The sequence below is a fragment of the Phlebotomus argentipes genome, unplaced genomic scaffold, assembly GCF_947086385.1.
Source record: "Phlebotomus argentipes unplaced genomic scaffold, Phlebotomus argentipes genome assembly scaffold_4, whole genome shotgun sequence".
NCBI lineage: Eukaryota > Metazoa > Arthropoda > Insecta > Diptera > Psychodidae > Phlebotomus > Phlebotomus argentipes.
In genome coordinates, this window is record NW_026776174.1 from 4,045,267 (window position 1) to 4,065,987 (window position 20,721).

The 20,721-nt window shown below is 39.3% G+C and overlaps 1 protein-coding gene across 1 annotated transcript; it reads left to right on the forward strand.

Annotated features, from left to right (window-relative positions):
• The first annotated feature begins 921 nt into the window (after positions 1-921).
• LOC132257698 (protein hedgehog) lies at positions 922-19,981 on the forward strand. Its single transcript, XM_059754706.1, has 3 exons — positions 922-1,197; positions 12,734-12,995; positions 18,806-19,981. The coding sequence occupies exons 1-3, from the start codon at positions 922-924 to the stop codon at positions 19,453-19,455; spliced, it is 1,188 nt and encodes a 395-aa protein (XP_059610689.1). The 3' UTR covers positions 19,456-19,981.
• Positions 19,982-20,721: the final 740 nt, after the last annotated feature.

Sequence of the window (20,721 nt, forward strand, 5' to 3'; positions counted from 1 at the left end):
GCATCAAAATCATATCTTCAAACTTCCATTCAATATTATTGATTTCTCTCTCTTGTCCTACTTAATCGGCTTTTTTGGTTGGTCGATTTTGCGATCTTCTTCTCCCAAGACTTTTTTTTGGCGTTAGGAAGTATTTTGTGTCGCACGGAGACAAGAAAAATCACGTAGAATCTACGACGGGATCAGTGATCGCGAGTGTTGATGGAGAAGGTGTGATCTTGTCACGATCAGTTCCCACGAAATGTGCATCAGAGTGTCGCTGCGAATGGATTAGTTCACGAAAATCACTGCGGAGGATCTTAATGATCCATAAGCAATTTGAGGTGCAAAAAAGAAATGTTTCAGTGTTGTGTCTCTTAATGGATTACCTCGAGGATTTTTGGATTATTCACTCAGCAATCACAACAAATTATCTCAGTTTTGGTGTAGATGATGATAGTAAAAAGTGTTTTATGATTTGTTATATGATGTGAGGTGTGCTTTTTATCGCTCAACAGAGGCCATAACCAAAAAAAGAGTCAATATTCCGAGAGAGTGTAATCCCTCTGTCCATGTGAACAGGAGAGTTAATCCAAAGACAGAAAAAGAAGACGATTGTGAGACCCAATAAATCATACATATGTGGAATTATTTGATTAATTGACGAGAAAATCTTGTGGTGAGCATTTAGACAGACCTTGCGAGAGTGGCAAAAATATTTTATTTGTGGCCAATTAGGTTTCATGCGGGATTAACCGGTGAATCAATCAACCGACGGCAGACATGCAAATGATCGCGATCATTAGTGATCATTGGAAGGATATAAGTGCCTGTGAATTACCCCTGATCGCCGTTTAGCGTGCCTTTTCACACATTCCTACACCGATCAACAAAGCTCACATCCGCTTCACAATGACTTCGATTAGAGTGTCGATCTGCACAATGAGGATCATGGTGCTGGTGATTGTGGTCCACTTGGTGGATGCCTGTGGCCCGGGCCGAGGGATCGGCGGCCAGCGTCGCGGCCGAAAGCTCACACCTCTCGTGTTCAAGGAGCACGTTCCCAACGTGTCGGAAAACACTCTTGGAGCCTCCGGATTGCCCGAGGGCGCGATCACGCGCGACGACGATCGCTTTCGGGACTTGGTGCCAAATTACAATCGCGACATTATCTTTAAGGACGACGAGGGAACAGGAGCTGATCGTCTAATGACCCAGGTACATCCAACTCTCACTCTGTCTAACCTCTCTTTGCCCGCTGACATGGCGCATGGTGGAAACATGCTCAAGACACAAATGATCGCATTGTTCCTTGTGTCTGGCCGGATTGTTCGCATCATTTTCTTGCTAATTAAATGCCATCAACACACAGTCCTGCTAACTCTTCTGTCAACGCTCTCTCACCTCTCGCGCATACATTAATAAAACGTGTGAGTGCACCATAAATGTTCATGGAGCTGTGACACTTATTTAAATTATTAAATGCTATAAATTTTAAATATCATAAATGCACTTCGTGCCGAACATACCAAGTTAGCTGATGTTCGGTGGGCAAAAAATGCAGAAAACATTATCTTTTACCAAATTGTCGCACATTTTTGGCCCGGGTATTCGCGGTTGGCAGAGATAGTGGTGTAAATTATTGCAAAATTTGTCCAGAAAAAAAGCAGCCACGAGATAGTCATCGCGGCAAGATGGGCAGAAAGTGACGAAACTTTATTCTTCAATGTCTGTCGTCTCGTTTTATGGCATCACACTGCCGGTTTCTGCAGTTACTATCAAGTGAATTTTATGATCGTTATATCGAACCTGAAAAGTTTTTCTTAACAAATTTTCTCACAAGATTTTCAGTTCACAATCATGTAATTTTCGTCAATGTGACTGATCAATTTCCGACGGAAGTTATTCCCAGAGATCCTTACATGCAAACAAATATATTCATAATTTTATTATCCTTAAAATGTACACAGAATTCAATTGCACTCTGAGAGTTATTGTTTCGTTAAATAGCCTACTTAAAAATGTTTCGTTCTACATATTTAACGGTCTTTAATAACTGAAGTTTAGTCAAAAGTATAATTCACTGTTTTGTTAGCTTTCACAGCATAAATTCCCAATGATTCTTCAGCTTTTAAGTCCATTGTGGATGATTGTTTTTATAATTTCTTGTATCTCCGCATGCAAAAGTCTACACATTCAATTCCAATGAGATCATTTTCGAGGTCAGTCTTTAATTATACAATTCCGATTAATGGTTATCTTTCCCAACTTGTTGGTTGAGATGATAAAAAAGTATTCATTCATCGAGAGACACAATGGATAGAGTGCGGATTATTCAATAAAGCGACAAGAAGAAAGAGGCACACCATTTAGTTCTTTAATGATACTCGATGGCCTCTAAAAGGTAAACTTTTACGATGAACACTTCACAGTTATAAATCATTCGGATTCTTCTCTGCCATATTGTTAATAATAAATTTACAATATATTGAAATTTGTCGATCATTTCATGTGATAAAAGATCATTTAGCGAAAAACCTATTAATCATACCCACGATCCCAAAAATCTCTCCTTGTCAGTGTATATTTGTCTCGTGAGTGTAAATTAATTTAAAGTTATAAAATGTTTCTTCCTCCACTTTTGTGTGGTGTGATTGTGAATCTTCTTTTGTGGAAGTCTCTGGAGGGAATTCTTGACCATCTCTCACCTTTGGCGAGGCATGATCTTGTATGTATAACGGGGCGAAATACAAATTTTTTCTTTTAGAATCATATTATGTTGGAAATATTTGATCTTTGACTGAAGTTATATGGAGAAATCGGGGAATATTTTATAAGATGGGGCACGATGAGAAGGAGAAAAAATGCCAGAGAAACACCACCAGCACATTTCTCATCATCTTCACTACGATCAACGGCTCTCGATGCAATGATCATCGAGAAATGAGAATAATTGATAGCTTCGGTAATTTCCGCCTACAACAAGAAAATTCCCTCACCCATTCTCCCATCAAAACTGCCTCCACCATCTCACAATAGATCAACTTTGTATGATAGCTGATGATGCTTCAGCGAGCGTCCATCTTCACTCTGCAATTCAGCCGAGAGTTTCTTACTAATTTCACTGCGATTTCCTGCCATTGGACGTGATTAAATATCACTCAATCAGCTCAAGTGTGAATTTTCTTAATTTTTCTCAGTTCCATTGAACTCACAATTGATTTCACAGTTAGATTGATTAGCAAATAAATCGCTAAAACTCGCAAACCTCTTTGTCTTGTTACTCTGTGGAGAAACACAAATTGTTTACAAATTGAATCTTTCGATATCGCTACTGCGACAGTGACAATAAAGGAGAACTTTTTCACATATTAATGCCAGTTTATCGGTCCTGAGAGTGACTCAGAAAATAATATTCCAAGTGGCGCAAATATCGCGATATCCCATGTTTATTTTAATGCGCAGAAATCATGGCAATAATTATTTATTGTTGTATTTCTGTCTTTGCAATTAAACTGGGTGCGTCGTAATTTGATTTCAGTATCACACTAGATAAATAATCATGCCAACTTCTCATCAAAATTGTTGTACTGTCTTCTCAGTGGTCGCGGCAAATGGTCAAAAGGATCGTTTAGAAACTTCTTCGTCTTCCACAAATTATGTAAATAAATTCTCCAAAGGGAGAGAGAAGTGACTCGACTTGGGAAGATGAGAGGATGAAATTGAATAATAAATTTTTAACTCACTCTCCGAGTGTTTGCCATCATTTTACCATGGTTTAAATCTCAACGTTAAGTGTTAGAGAATCATTTGAATAATCGTATGACAAGGGGTTGAGAAATAAATAGACAAGTGTAAGGAAGAATTACTCTCTACATACCATCACCTGAGAAGTGGCTATTGCATAGTGGAAGTGCGACATGTGCACTGGCCGTTGCTATGAAAATTACACAATACGAAAAAAAAACACTATTTTGTGGAAAGAACGAATACTCTTTGATTTCTCAACATAAAATAAGAATTTGTAGCCAAATGTGCTGTAAATCACTGGTATTAATATTTTCCCTTTGCCACTTTCAGAGAGATCATCATAAAATAAACTGTAATCCAATGTCAGCAATTAAAACAAATAAAAAATAACACTCTATAAAATATTCACTGCATCCACCCGCATGTCCAAAAGTCAAAGTGTCAATGTAAGAGTATTAAAACTGATTTTTACACTAAACATCGTCATGAGTATTTCTGAAATTTTACTATCATGGAAGGTCTCATGGTGATGGGATTAATGACAAAGCGGTCTAACAGGTGATTTTGCACCCAGACACTGAAGAATTCCTGGCAAAGTGATCTTCTCCACAACAATATTGACTATAATGATCATAATAAAATTATACCCACAATAAACACAAATTTAGCCAAATGACACTGACGACACAGACAATCTGCAGAGATGATGTTGCGATTTGTGGCCAGCAAAAAGCGCTCTCGTCTAAGGTGCTCCAATGTAAAATGCAAATTTTTATTCATTAATAACTTTAGCCATAAATCTCTGAATTATATTTAAGGAATTTAAGCTTAATATCTTTATGATGTATGATTTTGTTAATTCGAAAATGCACTTTACGCGAGACTATAATAAAAGAATTCTTTCTTATGGTAAAAACAACTTAATTAAATCAGTTTTACAACAAAACTTTACTATATTTTTTTATATATAAAATGTTGACTCGTTTTGAATCGTCTAAGATGTTCCAAGTTCAAGTCTATTTTTTCGGTAGCCTTCAACTTTCTTGAGAAAATCGAGAAAAAATAGAATGAAATGTTTGTAAGTCTATCCGAAATAACCGCTCTCTCTCTCCTCTAATTACCATCAATTTGTCTAGCAGCTAAAATCATATGAATGGACATTAGACAAAGAGAGCATAATGTAATCTCTCCGCCAAAGCCTCTCCGAGCAGATGAAAAGAGTGACAATGTGGCTCCCGGAAGGGTTCTTCAAATTGAATTCACATGTTAACAGAGGGGATTAGGCCACGATGATGTGTGTAGGACGTCGCGATAATGATCAATGGAGTGCTCATGGGAAAGGGAAGTGAGATTGTGCCACTTGCCAGCCATCCCAGTGAAATCGATACATTTCCTGATGGTGCGATAGAGCGGGATTCTCTGTTCAACAATTTGACAAAAATTAATTGTCGAAGAGACAGATTTCATGTAGGAAGTGTGGCTTTCTCGGCAATTCTCCGTGTGGTAGCCAGCAAATCACTTAAACCCATCCTTTATGGTGCTATATTGAAATGCTAATACCGCGCGTACATTTGAGGCATTGTGGACAATCAACAGTCATATTTCACGCAGTGATCATGTTGAAAAATGACGGAAGATGTATTATTTTTCGTAGAAGAGATCGCCTTTTGTCTCCACGCCAGCTCAAATTGGCGTGGGTGGTGGAAGATAAAATGATGATGTTTGATGTTTCCCTCCATGACATGCTTCTACTTTTAAGCTCCGCGGCTGAATTCTCCGGTTCTTTCCCACAATTTCGAAAATATTGTTTTATGATAATTGGACAAATGCACAAATTCACGATTTATTGCTTTTTATGAATTTATAATGGAGTATTGTTGTCTTTTGTCCCTCTCGAGCATTGCAATTCGCATATGGCGAAATTTTCACAAGATCATCTCTCGATCAAACTGCAGCTCTTGAAACTTTCTGACTTCCTCGCATTCATTTCGCACGAAATGCCGGGCCTTATTTGTCGTGCGAGAATTTTTGCATATAAGAGTGGAAAAGTCAGGAAATACTCAAGATAGTGCCTGGTAGAGTGAAATATTCGATATTTCCAAGCCATTCAATGCGTGTCTTTTTCATCTTCCCATTTCGATCGCTGTTGCTAATATTTTGTACAATCGGTTATAACTCATGTTGATGGTACATTTAGAGGTACTCTGTGTATATTTCATACTGACTCTTTTACACACTCTCGCTGGTGTCTTCTTCTCTCCCGGACAGATAGTTTCTATGAAGGCAGATACGGCATCCATTAAGGAATGCTTCTTGTTGGCTTTGCTTGACTTATTGGTGGATTTTATGTAGAAGAGCTCTTTTATTTTCACATCGGAGATTCACATTGTATTTTCCAGTAAAGTACATAGAGTCACGTATGGGCAGGCATTTCTTTTTTGTATAGTCAAGTCTGAGAAATACGTATTAGCATTATTACTATTTGAATTAAGAGATCGAAACTCACTTTGGGGACTTACAATATGAATTGTATACGTGTTAGAGGTGGTGTATCAAGGAAAAAATCCATCGTCTAGCCAGAGTTGAGATTTCGTGTGCAATGGCGAGATTAGGTGTCATATAGCCAAACACGAAAAGGGACATTGAGAAAAAATGGACCGAAGACAAGAACAAAGCACGACAGCAGCATTCCCGAGTGTATTATGATAATATTGATGTGGTTAGAGATATCAGATTACAATTAATTTGAGTTGATTTGGATGGTATTTGGTCTTGTTGGGATGATCGATAGTTGATCACGATCGTATCATATTTAAATAATTTCTTTCCATCACACGAGAGGTGAAATTTGACGTGAGATTCTCAACTTTGGATCCCGTGAGGAAGTTGAAACGGTGTGTCTGGCGTGAGAGATGAATTATAGGAAAAGTGGTACAAATTACCACAAATTAATTGTAAACTACATAATAATTTATACGATCATGTCACTTTATGTCACATTTGATTTATTAATTAAATTCACGGGATTCGCGCGGCATATGTGAGGTGAATATACACCATTATATCAGTCCCACACAAATTTCCATCAATGTGTTGTGTTGTGCATTTTGCAGTGATTTTATCTCTGTCAGGATGTTGATGGAAGGTGGAAATCTACAATGAAGAATTACAGTAGATATGAGGAGGGGAAAAATTTGCTAATAACAAATGGCAAACAATTTATAATTTTAATGAATTACATGCGGTGGGAATTAATGTGAAAATGCCAAGTATTGCTTCTTGGTAAAACACTTTGGTAAAAACACATATTCCTCGGACACACGATCGAGTGAGAGTTGCGCGCTAAAATGGAGTGAGAAGGACAGGAGTATAATGGATTTATGAAGCTGTTAAATTAATCATCACAATCCCACGAGAATGGTGGAGAGTGAAATAAGTCATTTAAAGCTCATGGTTCACTTGTAATGCTAGACGACATTTGACGGCGCTCAAGCAAAATACCTGACTCTGGCTTAACATTGTAGAATGTTTCCAATGATTACAAAGAGAAGTAACAAAAACTAACATGAAACGTGATCACTTGTCAGATGCGGTCTTCCTTTTTACCGCTCCTTCTCATTGATTCCCTCCATTCACTGAAAAACTTCTGTGCTCATCGATACAAATTTCATCAAACAGTAACATTTACAAAATGCTCACTCCTCAAATTAATGCATCTCAGTTCGTTCCTTGATTTGATTTGACTTGGCGACAGCGCTTCTCAAACGAACACTTCTTAATCAAGTGAGAAACTGAGAAGCTTTTAGGATTGTTACATTTGGCCTACAATTAAGTAAAATCGACAACAAAATATATTTTGAAAAATTTTCTCTAAATTCTTGTTCTCAAAACATCTTTCTATGCATGCACTGAAGCAGTTGTTATATTGAATAAATATAAGAAGCTTGATAATTCTGTATTTCTGAGCTCATTGTTAAACGTCAATTTGTTGGGACAGCTCTCGACACGTAAACTTATTTATTGCTCATGTCACATGTAATTAATATTATTAAATGTTGCAGTGGGGAAAAACAGTAGATGTGTCCCTTGCCTTTTTCAACATCCCATTTTTAACTCGCTTATTGTGACGTTATTAATTTCCTTCAATTTGCGAATCTCACTGTGTTCATGTATCGTCGTGAAAATAAATTAAAGAGATTTTAGTACAACCACGGCCACGATATTACATTGGGGCGCCTTTAGAACGGCGAAGAAGCCCACACTTCGTTGGCGGATCTCGTGGGGAAGAGATGAATTGTTACCTCGCGATTCGTATTGAGATACATATGTGATGATGTTCAGTGAGTTGAAGTCATTTAAGGGAGATTTGTTGGCGCAACTTTGTGTCACTCTAGTGGCCTTAGGAAACTTCAAATTCCCCTTAGTCGCATAAGCGATGTGGACATGCCCTGAAATTCTGTCCTGTAACCCGAACTTTGGCGATTAATTTTGTCTGATTAGTCGCGATGATCGCTGACAGTTTCACACGGGTCCACGTCAATTAAGGGACAAAAGAGGCTCTCTTGCATCTCCGTCAGCGTCATGCTGCGGTCGGAATTTCTGGGTGTTTGATTCGCTTGTCACAACAATATGTGGATCACGGGATTAAGAACCACGCGAATAAGATGAAAGCCAAGGTGAGCCTCACGAGTCCCGCGAGTGTGAGACGATCTCAATATTTGATACACGATTTCGGCGAAAAATGAATGGTGATCCGCTCGAGGATCGCCTTTAATCATTTAATCTCTGCACGCAAATCGAGAATTTCCGATTCAATGAAGATTAATGCTCATCAAGTGGGTTAAGAAGACAATGTATCCTTACTACAATTTTGCACTAAGCCATATTCCATCGTCGAGTGTGAGACTCAATATTGAGTGAAGATACAAAACCTATAGATTCGTCCAATGGTTGGTGAGCAATGAGACCAGAAAATATGTTGTTGAAGCTCTTCTTTGCTCTACTCATTGTACACCAACAGTGTTTGCTAAAAAGACGAAGATATGCATTTTATATGGCGGCAAATGGAAGGTAAATACTCACCTTTATGGTCGCATGAATTTACCATAATGCTCGGTGTTTGTTTTAACATAATATTTTTACAAATATTAATGTCTTCAGCATTTTCCCACTCTTGGTTTAACGCATTTTTTTGAAACATTGTGTAGCAAGAATAATTTTTTGGTTGAAAAACTTCAGACCGAACTTTAAAATAAAACTTTACAGACTTCATTTCCTATGGGACTTTTTGAGTGAGTGTATTGTATTTAATCATGGAATTTTATTGCCAAGAATTCACGTTCAAATTTTATACATGACTGAACAAATTTATTTTAGTCCAAATATTCATTCACAATCTTTGTGAAATTTCTTTTTATAAAATTGTAATAATAATACCAAGAATAATACTTACTTACTCAGATACTGTACGAAAAAGCCCCGCTCTTCTGTCTGCATTGGCTATCATAGCACCATTATTTATGAGTTTACTGGATCATTTCAAAATGTCACAATACCACTAATTTATATTCAATGATTTTATATAGATCGTAATGTTGGCCTAATTGCCTTCAATTCTTACAGACTGCAACATTGTGGAGAACAACCAGCGAGATACTATCGCCGCATTGCCTTTTTGACTTTCAGGCTCACGTTGAATGGATAAAAATGAGAAGAGCAAACAGGATTCAATTAAGCGCGAGTCACCCATTTTTCAACTTTGTTTGACTTCCCATGACAATGGGACTTTTATCTCCCTGAAGCATTGTTCGCAAGAGGATTGTGAATGGGAATAGTAACACTGGCGAGGGACAGAGTTTAAGTCAAAAAGGTGATTCATGTCCCTTCCTGCAAAGCTCTTTTGAGTGCTTCATGGCGCATTATATCAAAAATCATACACACAAGTTATTGTCAATTGATTTTTCTATGCTCAATGCGAGAAAGAGAGAGAGACACAATCCGTGAATGGGAGGCAAGAGAGATTTTGCAGGACTTTTTTTCGGGGGTATATTTGAAGATGCCTCAAAAAGTGTATCTCAACAATATGAGCAACATCTTTGATCATTACCGCAATTTTTGTGAAAAATTAAACAAATTGCCCTGCATTTTCTCTCGGTGAATTTATATTGTTATCTTTCACCCCACAGGAGATCACTCCGGGGGTAATGCTAAATGCCTTTGCCTTGGTCAAAAAGGATCAGTTTCTCCGTCTTTTGCCTGAAAGAAATTGAAAAATGACGCGCCTTTTCTAGCCCCGAGGTTTGCTCGATGGTTTGCTTGCGGTTTCGGAGACCTGAATGAAACCTTTGTGGCAACCTGCAAAGAAAGAGGGAAAATATTTTGACTCTTTTGAGAGCATGACCCTCAAAGAGGGATGTAATACAGAAGCTGTCAATTCTCTATAATCGATCACTTCTCAACTCATTTTGCTAATATCCCATGTATAAGGTTAATGTTACTTGGCAAATTTCTAGCACTCTCAGACACTCGTATGCGAATGAGCCCAATTTTATTGAATTCATTGTGATAGATTCACAAATGCTTCAGAATTTAGCCTTTTAAATACTGAAAAATTGTCTGGGCAAATTTCTCGGAACTAGAAATAGACAATTCCCAAGCATTTTGTCTCGATACCCAGTGATATTTGCCTTTTTATCCTCAATGTTTGTGTTTTTACGAGCTACCGTGTCATCGATTGACACGATGATTCGCCACGGCGTTCTCAGTGTTTGGCCAAAATGACACTTTTAACACTCATCCATGGCTAGAGGCGAGAGAAAAGGTCTATTCGAGAGAGTGAATCAATGGGCGGTTTTTAGGAATTCTCGGTAAGACTTGGACATTCTGGAGATTCCTTCAACCTTAATTCTTCGTCAAATTCAACCATGACGATTCACGCAGAGGAAAGAATTGAACATGAAGAATGAGACCATTTTATGGGCTCAAGGAAATTCTAACAGGATGTTGCGATTACAATAAAGAGAATGGCTAATTTTATTAACAAGTCACAATGCAGGCAATAATCACTCAAATATATAACATTTGAGATAATTCATTCACTGAGACTCCTTCGGGGTGAAGAATAGTGTTGGAATTGAAAGCATGTTGAGTTTGAATCTAATTTTATCATTTGTCAAATATTTTTCATCGCGTCACATTCTGGACGTGAGTGTAATATTTTCGCAATTAAAAATCCTATTGCAAATTCATAAAGCATACCTTTGTACCTGGTTCACCTGAGAGAAGAGGAAATGCAAGGAAGAATTCTGCTCTGGACTGTGAAAAGTGTATTTCTGTCGGTTGAACCACATAAAAGAAACCACATTGTTGTGACACATGTCGACAATTCTTCTCCATTGATCATGATCTTGTCTATTGGAAGAATTTTCACTATGATTGATGGACAATGATGTTTGGGTTTTGTTGTTGCGCTACGTCGGAATGGGAGATGGTCTATCATCATTCTCGTCAATCCTTTTGAATCGGCCAGTGAAGAAACGCCATATCAGCTCCACCTTCTAAATTAGGTGATCCCTTGTGAATTTCCTGTGAAGGTATAACGTTATCTAATTGCCCGCCATGTGGACTAACGATCACGAGGCCTTGGGTGCCCATACAAGAAGTAATTTAACACTTGAATGACTAATTTTCCCTCCGTTTCTCTTTTTGACTATCATCTCTCCGTGTGTGAGTGTGAATCTATAGAAAATTAGATACAAATGTGACTCCACCTTAGCTGAAGGCGTGGTCATTTGCAGGTGAATTTCTTCGAGATGAGCGTGTAAAAAATGCGACCAAAAAAGCCGAGCAGCATCGATGAGTGGAAGCAGTTGAAGAAACCATTGAGGGAAATAAATTCGCTGCAATATTTTCCACCAGGGTGGAATCATAGCCACAAAGAACGCATCATTAGTGTGATCTTGTGTGGATTAATGTGACTTGATTATAGAGTCGTAAGGAATGGTTTCCACGCATAGTGTAATATTCAATTGCCCACCTTATGGTGTACAAGTGAAAAATGATGATTTGCACTAATTATTATCATGAACTTATCTTTCGTTCTTGCACTCTCATATTCTCACTTTGGAACGCTCCAACGGGGTCTCTTTTGCTGCATTCGCTGCCTCATTGGCTCATGAGCTTTGGATTATGTCTCTGATGGTTGTTATTAAATGTGAGAATTTTCTCACTTTACTCATTTAGTTTGAAGATTTTAAATGCGTGGTTCCATCGCGAAGCGTGTTGGACCAATCATGCGATCAGTTAGTCACAATCACGAAAATGAGGCCTATTTTCCTCTGGAAATCAGAACGGTTTAGTCAGTTCAACCCCTCAATGAAGCAGTGTTGTAAATCAATTGAGCTTTCTATCTCTTTCCATGCGAGTATTCACTCTGTGTGGAATCTCTCAGTGCTGGTAAATTATCCTCAATGGTGATAACATGTCGTGATCGCAAGCTGAGAGAGTTGTACTGGCGGCAAAAACATGAAATGGTGTTTAAGCACGCCAGCAAATTGATAGAAGAGGAAGATGTTGTGTTAAAATTGTAATAATCATAATTATCGCTTACCCACTTTAAATTATTCATAATGAGATTTCTCGATTCTTTCTCTCCAGTGGCGTGCTGTGGATTTCTCTCTGGCACTGCAGTTTTTTTGCCTCCCTATCAATTCAATTGATGTGACTCGGGGAGTGCAATTATGCAATTACCGAGCCACTTTACCATCTCAATTCAGACATAATTGAGGAGCTCTTTTTCACCTCGCATTGGTCATCCGAGCGCTGTGCGGAGTGACAATGTGATAAAAGTGCCTCGAGATGTACATGAAAATGTTCAATGATGTGATACATCACATTCTTCACCACCGCCATTTACCCAATCACCCATGCGGTGGTTGTAGTGATCCCTGATAAGTCGGCACGGCATTAATTTAAAACCGTCTCTCTTTCTCCGATCTCATTGCAGCGCTGCAAGGAGAAACTCAACACCTTGGCGTGGTCTGTGATGAATCAGTGGCCAGGAGTGAGGCTCAGAGTGACTGAGGCTTGGGCTGAGGAGCGACTGCACGGTCACGAATCGCTCCACTACGAAGGACGAGCCGTGGATATCACGACATCCGACAAGGATAAGAGCAAATACGGAATGCTGGCCAGGTTAGCTGTTGAGGCCGGTTTCGATTGGGTCTTTTACGAGAGTCGAGGCTACATTCACTGTTCAGTAAAGTCAGGTGAGTCTGCTAAATCTAGCAATACCAATGGGATGATAAGTTGCACATCTTCTAGCCATATGACGATTAGATTTTCAACAGAGACTTCGTCAAAGTCTCTTAGATTAGATGAGAAACATTTTCAGGAGTAAGAAATGCGCGAAAACTTCTGAAGCGACCTCACCAATACCTAAAGAGCAATAACGCTGTATTGAAACATGTAATTTAGACACCATTTTGGTGAACAAAAATACGCAATACTTCCCCGATCTCGTCTTCTCAGGTCCACGTTGCACTTCGTCCCTTCAAAGCCCACATGGACGATCCCAGCAGAATGCTAACGAGAAGCTTGTTAATTCGCTGAATCTCGGTATCGCGTGTATATGGTGCTGCTCGATCATCATACAAAAGCGTGAAGGTGATCTTTAATTTTGCATCTAGCCGAATCCTCACGTCTTTTCGCCTCTTGCCAAACACGATTCCATCGAGTTCAGTGTTAAGGGGTCGAGTCTAAGGTGTCTAAACTCCTCGAGCTTTTGCTGGACTTTGTGTGATCTCTTCCCATGGGCTGAACGGAAGGGCGTGCAAAAAAGTGGACAGGAAACCGCAAAATTCCTCTGGGAAGTTGTGTGAATGTCCGAGCGGGAAACACATCTTCTTGCCATGGTGATACAATTACATCCCTTCGTGTGATCGAATTTCCAAATATTTTCACTCTCACTCTTCTTCAGAAGATGGGAGTCCATTGCTGGCGAGACTCCGCTGATTTGGTGCGAAAATTCAAACGAGAATTATGTTACCTCCTATCATTATAAATGCCAGAGGCGATCTCTAAGTGATTTTGGCTGTTTTCACGCACACTCCAGAGAGCCCAGCATCAATGGAGAGTCTCACTGGCAATTCATGTGCCTTCGATTCCATCTCATGTGTGCAAAACCCTGAGATTTTGGCATCATTTTCTTCTCTCTCCTTCCTTTTTTTCACATCGCCAACATTATTGCCTCTCCTCACGTTTCTGCTCACATTTAATTATCATTTAATTAAATCACCTCTCGGACTCGGCCGGAGACACCAGAGAGACGCTGAGCTCAGTGCGAGCGGAGACTCATCTAATAAACCTTTTCATTTCATTTGGCATGGCCAGAAGAGCAATATCAATTAGAGAAATATCCTATTTCCTTGCACCATGCTGGCTAATAGCATTTCCACCAGCTCCATCAATTCACCCAAAAAGCTCAAGTCTCTCATTGGCTTCGCCTCCTCAGATTCATATCGAGGCAAAAGTATCTCGAGAGTCCCAAATATAAATACATGGTCTCTCGAAGGCCTAAAGCATTCCTTTGACAAGAGGGACGGAAAAACAATGGATGCATCAATCACAAATTCATTTAATTGTGATCACAAATTGATTCCTTCCCCATGAGATTGATTTTATTTTTATCTCATGGGAGCGCCCCTAAAATCAATATAATATGAATACAAGGATAATTTCCTGTGAAGTCCTCTCTAGAATTTCCCTAGCGTCGGCATTCTTCCCCCAATTCTCGACCAGTATAAGTTATGATGTTTATTTTTCCCTCGCATATATTTGTGCTGACCACAAGAAAATGTTAGGGCAGGAGGCGGCATTTTTGCGCCAAAGAGAGTTTCCATTATTTTTTCCCGCAGTGCCTTTTTTATGCAATTCTTTCTTACCTTTCTTCCACTTCTTTGTTTATTATCTCTTACTGAGGTCAAAGATAAATACATTGTGAACTATGAAATTTCCTCTCAAACTGTTTTATTTATCTTCTCTCCTTTTTGCCATCCCACCATGGGATGCGCTTTAGCGCTCTTTGCCGGACTCTTGGTGAGTGTTAAAAGTGATGGTGGGAGCAAAAAAATAGACAAATGCATGTCTCACGCCATAAATTTATCAAAACTTTTTAAAATACACAAACACAAGGCGGGAAGGATCCTTAGATGCCATGATTTGTGTTCTCAGGGTGATTTTCTGCCATGAATTCTCCACGAAGGAACATCTGAGAAGAGTTAAGAATATATAATTAGGATTATCCTTTAGCTAAAAGTAAAGAGAGAATTCCTTAGAAGGTATTTTGCCTTCTCAAAATGCCAATGAGATTAGCAGGAATTGCAGAGTGTTCATTTCATGCTCAGTACTAAGCCTTGCTTGCTCCGTGATCTTATGTCAGGATGTTTAGTGGTACAAAAAAAGCAGAGAATCGTGGGAAAAATTTTGGGGATTTTTCCAAGACGTAATTTTTGGAATAGCACTGACTTTACGTTTAAATAGCAAAGAATCAAAGCCTGCAAAGTACACTTTTTACAAACACTTTTAATGTTCGAACTTTCGATCAATTGATTCGAGAGCATTTCTTAGATTGAAGTGGCCATGATCGTTATGGTTTTGGGAAGTTGAAAAGCCGCAAGACGGTGGAAAGCGAAAAGTATATGAATAGTCTTCTAACAGGTACAATAGCATCCATTAAAAGCGCCCTGAAGCGACTGTGGCCGAACGTAAATCCCATGTTAGGAATCCGATGGAATGCCCATGGGATGGGTGTTGAGGGAGAGTGTGAGTGAAGAGGAGAATCCCACTGTCCACCGGCGAACTGTTGAATTGATTGTTCGGGATATTGGACCAAAGAGAGACAAGAAGACTTTACTCGACGAAGAAACTGGTTTCCCTGCCAGACGATGGACTTTTTTCCTCTCCACCAATCTTTTATGCCTTTTTATTTATCCACTTTTGCATTAAACACGAGCTCAGATACGTGTGTATCGAATCTCCTGCGCAACGGGGGGAATTCACCCAGTGGTTTGAAATTTAGACGGCGAACAAGGTGAAGATGATGGGAAAAAATATGGAGGAAGAAATGCTCTTTCCCACCTTCTCGGCCGATCATCTTCACTTCTCTCGCTGCCCAATGCCGTGAGTGTTGGAGTTCAACAGTCATGGGCATGGTCCAGTCGCGGAGGGAAGCGCACTGAGGACAAATTGGACGTGTTAAATTTGCATTTGAGCGTTGGATGTTGTGTAGCGTGCGCGATTATGTGGAAGAAATATGCCGATTTGGGGCTCTCACACTGTCAGAACGAGAATCGCAGCCTTCTTACCATTTAACTAATGATGTCATATTAATCGCCTTCGTCTTGTTAAATCGTTAAATTCCTCACCGTGAAAACAGTTCATCATTAATAACAGTAAGAAGATGGAGATGAAGCGGCGGTGAAGAAGCTTTTACTTTTATCCAATATCAGGGCGATTTGCTAGGCCAAAGCGTTTTTTGGGCACATTTTGTAAAAAATTAGTGGGACGGACATCGAATTTCAGGATATTTACTTAAAATTTAACATTGAATTTATATCACTTTCTTTTTGCCTTCAGCATCTACTCAAAATATCTTTTACGATGAAGAATCGTTATGTTTTAATATCCTTTAACGCTTTGTCTGAAATCAAGTCATAAAAATTCAGCACGGATTACTTGTTTTGTATGGAAAATCCCTCGTCTCGATATTTAAACACGATTTTCTCCTTTGAAGACATTCTCTACTGAAACTACTCAATTTTCTTCGCTGTGTGAGATCACTTAGTGTCTTGTGTAATCTCGTGAGATGATCCTCCGTCTCGCAACTTCCACTCATCCATCCAAGTCAAATCCAGGCAAATTGAAAAGTTAACTTGACTCATTTAATTATAACTCTCGGCCGCTGGATAACTTGCTTTCCACCTCCGAATAGCACTTTCTGGATATCCACCTGAACCAATGTTTGTGGCTAATGAGAAATATTATTAAATGAGGTTTCTCGAGTATTTTTTTGCACTTTTTGTCTACACGTGTTTTTTTCCACCTTTCTTTTTGCATCATCACAACTCATTTTCAATTGAGAAACTCGAGTCTTTTTACCACCTTCCTTCAATCTCCTTTATTACCTTCGTTGATGGATACTTTGTGTGCACACGGGAGATGTTTTGGAGGCCTTCGAAGGAGAGAAATCAATTTGTGGTTTCCCTTCAAATTAATTTGCTCACAAGCAGACAAAGAAGCCAAATTCCAGTGTCATGTTTTCGAAGTGATCGTCCAACGTGATCTTCCTGCCGAAAAAGACCATCAGCACACGAGAGTCAACAAATAAATGCAGATAAATTGAAATGAATGCCGAAATTAAATGGAGAAATTCAATAGGTATTCTACAATGTGAACTGCGTACAGAAGATCTTCGGCAATTGGTCGAGAGAACACCTCGAGGAGGCACAAAAACAAGACACCACGAGAGATAGCCCGAACCAATTGAGTTAATGAATTACATATGGTGGAGTATTTAATATTCAACATTTTATGAGCACATCGGACGGCTGTTGCTCTTCATTTTGTTACTCCGAGCCTGGGATGCCGCCATCATTTCGAGATTCTGGCCCATTAGTTTGCTCGTGAGCTGGGTGAGAAAAAACGAGCATTCTCGCGCAGTTGAAGTTGGAGAATCTGTGGACTGTGTGAGAAGGACTCGAACAAGGAGAGATCGCTGATGATCTTCTAAGTGCGATCATCTCTAAACAAATGGAATTCATTTGGCCAACAATTCCCGGCCAAAGGAAGGACAGAAGAGGCACACGAGGAGAACTATACATTGGAAAGATGTACGGTATAGTGGAATTTAAACAGGTATTATAAATTTTATTTCTTCCTCGGCCATTTTTATTCATTCGGTAGAAATTCCCTTCTTCTCTCACACGAATTCCTCTCTCTTTCACTGGGGCGGGAGGCATGAAATGGCGGATCAGGAGGAATCTCTAAATCAGACAACGAGGCATAATGCAGCCAGAGCCCAATGAATGGTATCACAATTCACCGGAAAAAAAATGCTGGAAAGGGCATAGATTTCTTCCCCACATTCACGAGGGAAGAAGTAGAAAAGAAGGAAGACAGAATTGAGACCAATTTTCCTTCTCAAAATCCTTTTCATCCCAGCCAAAAGTTGATTATCATTCCATTTGGATGTGGTACAAGGATAATGCTGTGTTCTTGACTTGTGCCGCCATGCCTTGTTCACAAAAGGGCGACATGGAGAGCGAGAGAATGGTGTGGCCTCAGTCAGCAAACCACCCGGAGTCAGAGATTTGGCAAAGGAGGCGGCCTATCAAAGGACTCTTTTGCTCCTGGACCTCAACAGCGAGACACAAATCTGGCTCAGGAGGAGTTTGCTAAATATTGGTAGTCTCATTCCGAGTGCATTAGATCTCTTCTTGGCAGCTCGCATAATTGGCCATTCAGATTTTCTTTGTTGCTTTTATGAAATAAATTTTTGATCACTTTTCCTTCAAACATCATAGTTATCATAGAACAAAAAAAAACTCTCTATGTATTCTTAATAGTCATATTTTCCATACAATATGCAAATATATGAACCCAGTTTTATTACGAGATTTTCTGCATATAATGACTGTTATTCGGAAAATGCGCGCTAATAAAATTTTTATCGTATTTTACTTGATATATTCTTAGTTTAGAGGGGCGTTTTAAACATTTACCACTGCATGTAAATTACTGTAATAATAATTAAATCACTCTGTAAAAATATAATTTTGCAATTAAGCACCACTTTCGACGGCATGACGACATTTCTAATCGATTCCGTTGCGTAAAGTGCCTTGTAAAGTGTGCTTTGCACTAATTATGATCTTTACTTCATCCAATAACAAATAATTTACATATTTCTTATGAGTCTCTTTATCCCATTTCTAAGATGATTGTGCACACTTAAGTCCCGGAAAGAGGCTTTTATCGATCATTGAGTGTAATACTAAAATGTTCTGTTTGTCGCTTGCAGACTCATCGCAGGCTTCGTACACCTCAGGGTGCTTTACGGCGTCCAGTACGGTGGTGACGCAGTCAGGAGAGCGCCGCCGACTGGCGGACTTGAGGATAGGCGAGCGAGTGTTGAGCATTGACAGCGAGAGTGGGCGGCCAGTCTTCAGCGAAGTCATGCTCTTCCTTGACCGAAACGCCGACGAGGAGCGACAGTTCATGCAAATCGAGGCAGAAGCCGGAACACACCTGACAGTGACTCCGAGTCATTTGCTGATGAGTGTGAACAGCGTGGGCCGACGAAGCTTCGTATTCGCTGATCGCGTGGAGGAGGGCGATCTGCTGCTTGTGGCTGTAAATGGAACGACACTGGTGCCCCGTCGCGTGACCCGCGTCTCAGTCACGCTGTCGCGTGGCGTGTTTGCGCCACTCACGCGCGCCGGCACGATCATTGTGGACTCCGTGGCAGCCTCGTGCTACGCTCTAGTCGATAGTCAAGCGGTGGCTCACTGGAGCTTCCTGCCTGTGCGCGCTGCTAAGACCATCAGTCGATGGTTCAGTCCTGCCCAGGAGCCCGAAGCCTCGCGACAGAACGGCATTCACTGGTACGCGAAGGCTCTCTACGCCATTAAGGATTATATGCTGCCCGCCAAACTGCTCCATCAGCACTGAGACCGAGCGCCCAAGCTCTACAGCCAATGCCCAAAAACCATTCACAGAGACGCCGCTTGAGGAGGCGAGAGACAATAAATCACATCCAGTGTACGTTTAAGCGCGCAAAACTCTTCTTTTTAAACAAATTTAAATAATTTATGCAATTCTCACGCTGGCCAGTGACGAGTTTGATGGACATTTCAATAAGTAATAAAATATTGCGAATAAGAAAAAGGTGATATAGATTTTTCCCGTGTAATTAATTAAAATTATGTAATTTATCACTCTTTTTATATATATATATTTTATACACAAGACGAAACTCTTCATTTAAAAAAAAAACATGATAGGTTTATTAATGTAAATACGATGTCATACTAAAGGAACATGATTAGGAAATTTATTGGAAAGGCGAGGAAAAATGCAAATAGTCGTTTTTTTTTAAAATTAATACCACTGCTAGAAGAGAGATGAGAAGACATATTTAAATATTTATAGTGACTTTTATAATGTATAGAAATTCGTCTAACTAAAGGGATGTTAGAGATGAAAATTGATATAAGAGCGTAATAAATGTTGTAAATAAATTAAAATTATTGTTTTTGAAGTGAAGAAAAGAACAGAGGAACTTATGAGGAAAGCAGGTACTGTTTATACTATACTCGATATTGTGATTTTTATCAGTGAAAAGCTCGAAACTCAACTGTTATACAACTTCAAATTTTAGCCGAGACACAAAACCAGGCGTCCCCATTTAGTTTTTCAGATGCAATTTGTAATTTCCCTTTAATTTCGCTATATATATTTAAAATGAATTAATTCACACATTAAAATTATTTAAGAGATTGTCATGTGTTGCACTTAAATGCAATTTAAACAATAACTATTGATTTCGAAAGGATTCAGAGCTTTCAAAGTGCGTAAAATAAATATTGGCTCATGGCATATATAGAGTGAGATGTCGTGTTAGACAAATACTAAAATCCGCATAACAACAAATCCACTTGCAGTAATGGATGTATCACGTAGGTAAGTACCGAGGGTGAAAATCCATTTGTAAACTGTGGAAAATTGGGTGGATTTCACACGTTTTCACATCGCGTTTGCATGAATGCAGAGACCGAGGAGACAATAGCTCAATCTCAAATGTTGTCTGGCGTGGAAGCACTGAACATTTGCATAAGATATTCTGTACATTAATTGATTTTCGTCTATAAAAGTGGATCACAGCGTTCGACTATCTGTGCGAGAAGTATTTGAAGTATTTGCACGTGCTTCAGATTA

Coding starts and splice junctions, on each gene's coding strand:
- LOC132257698 (XM_059754706.1), top strand. CDS start 922: ATGAGGATCATGGTGCTGGTGATTGTGGTCCACTTGGTGGATGCCTGT. Junction 1,198..12,733: donor CTGATCGTCTAATGACCCAG/GTACATCCAACT, acceptor ATCTCATTGCAG/CGCTGCAAGGAGAAACTCAA. Junction 12,996..18,805: donor TCACTGTTCAGTAAAGTCAG/GTGAGTCTGCTA, acceptor TGTCGCTTGCAG/ACTCATCGCAGGCTTCGTAC.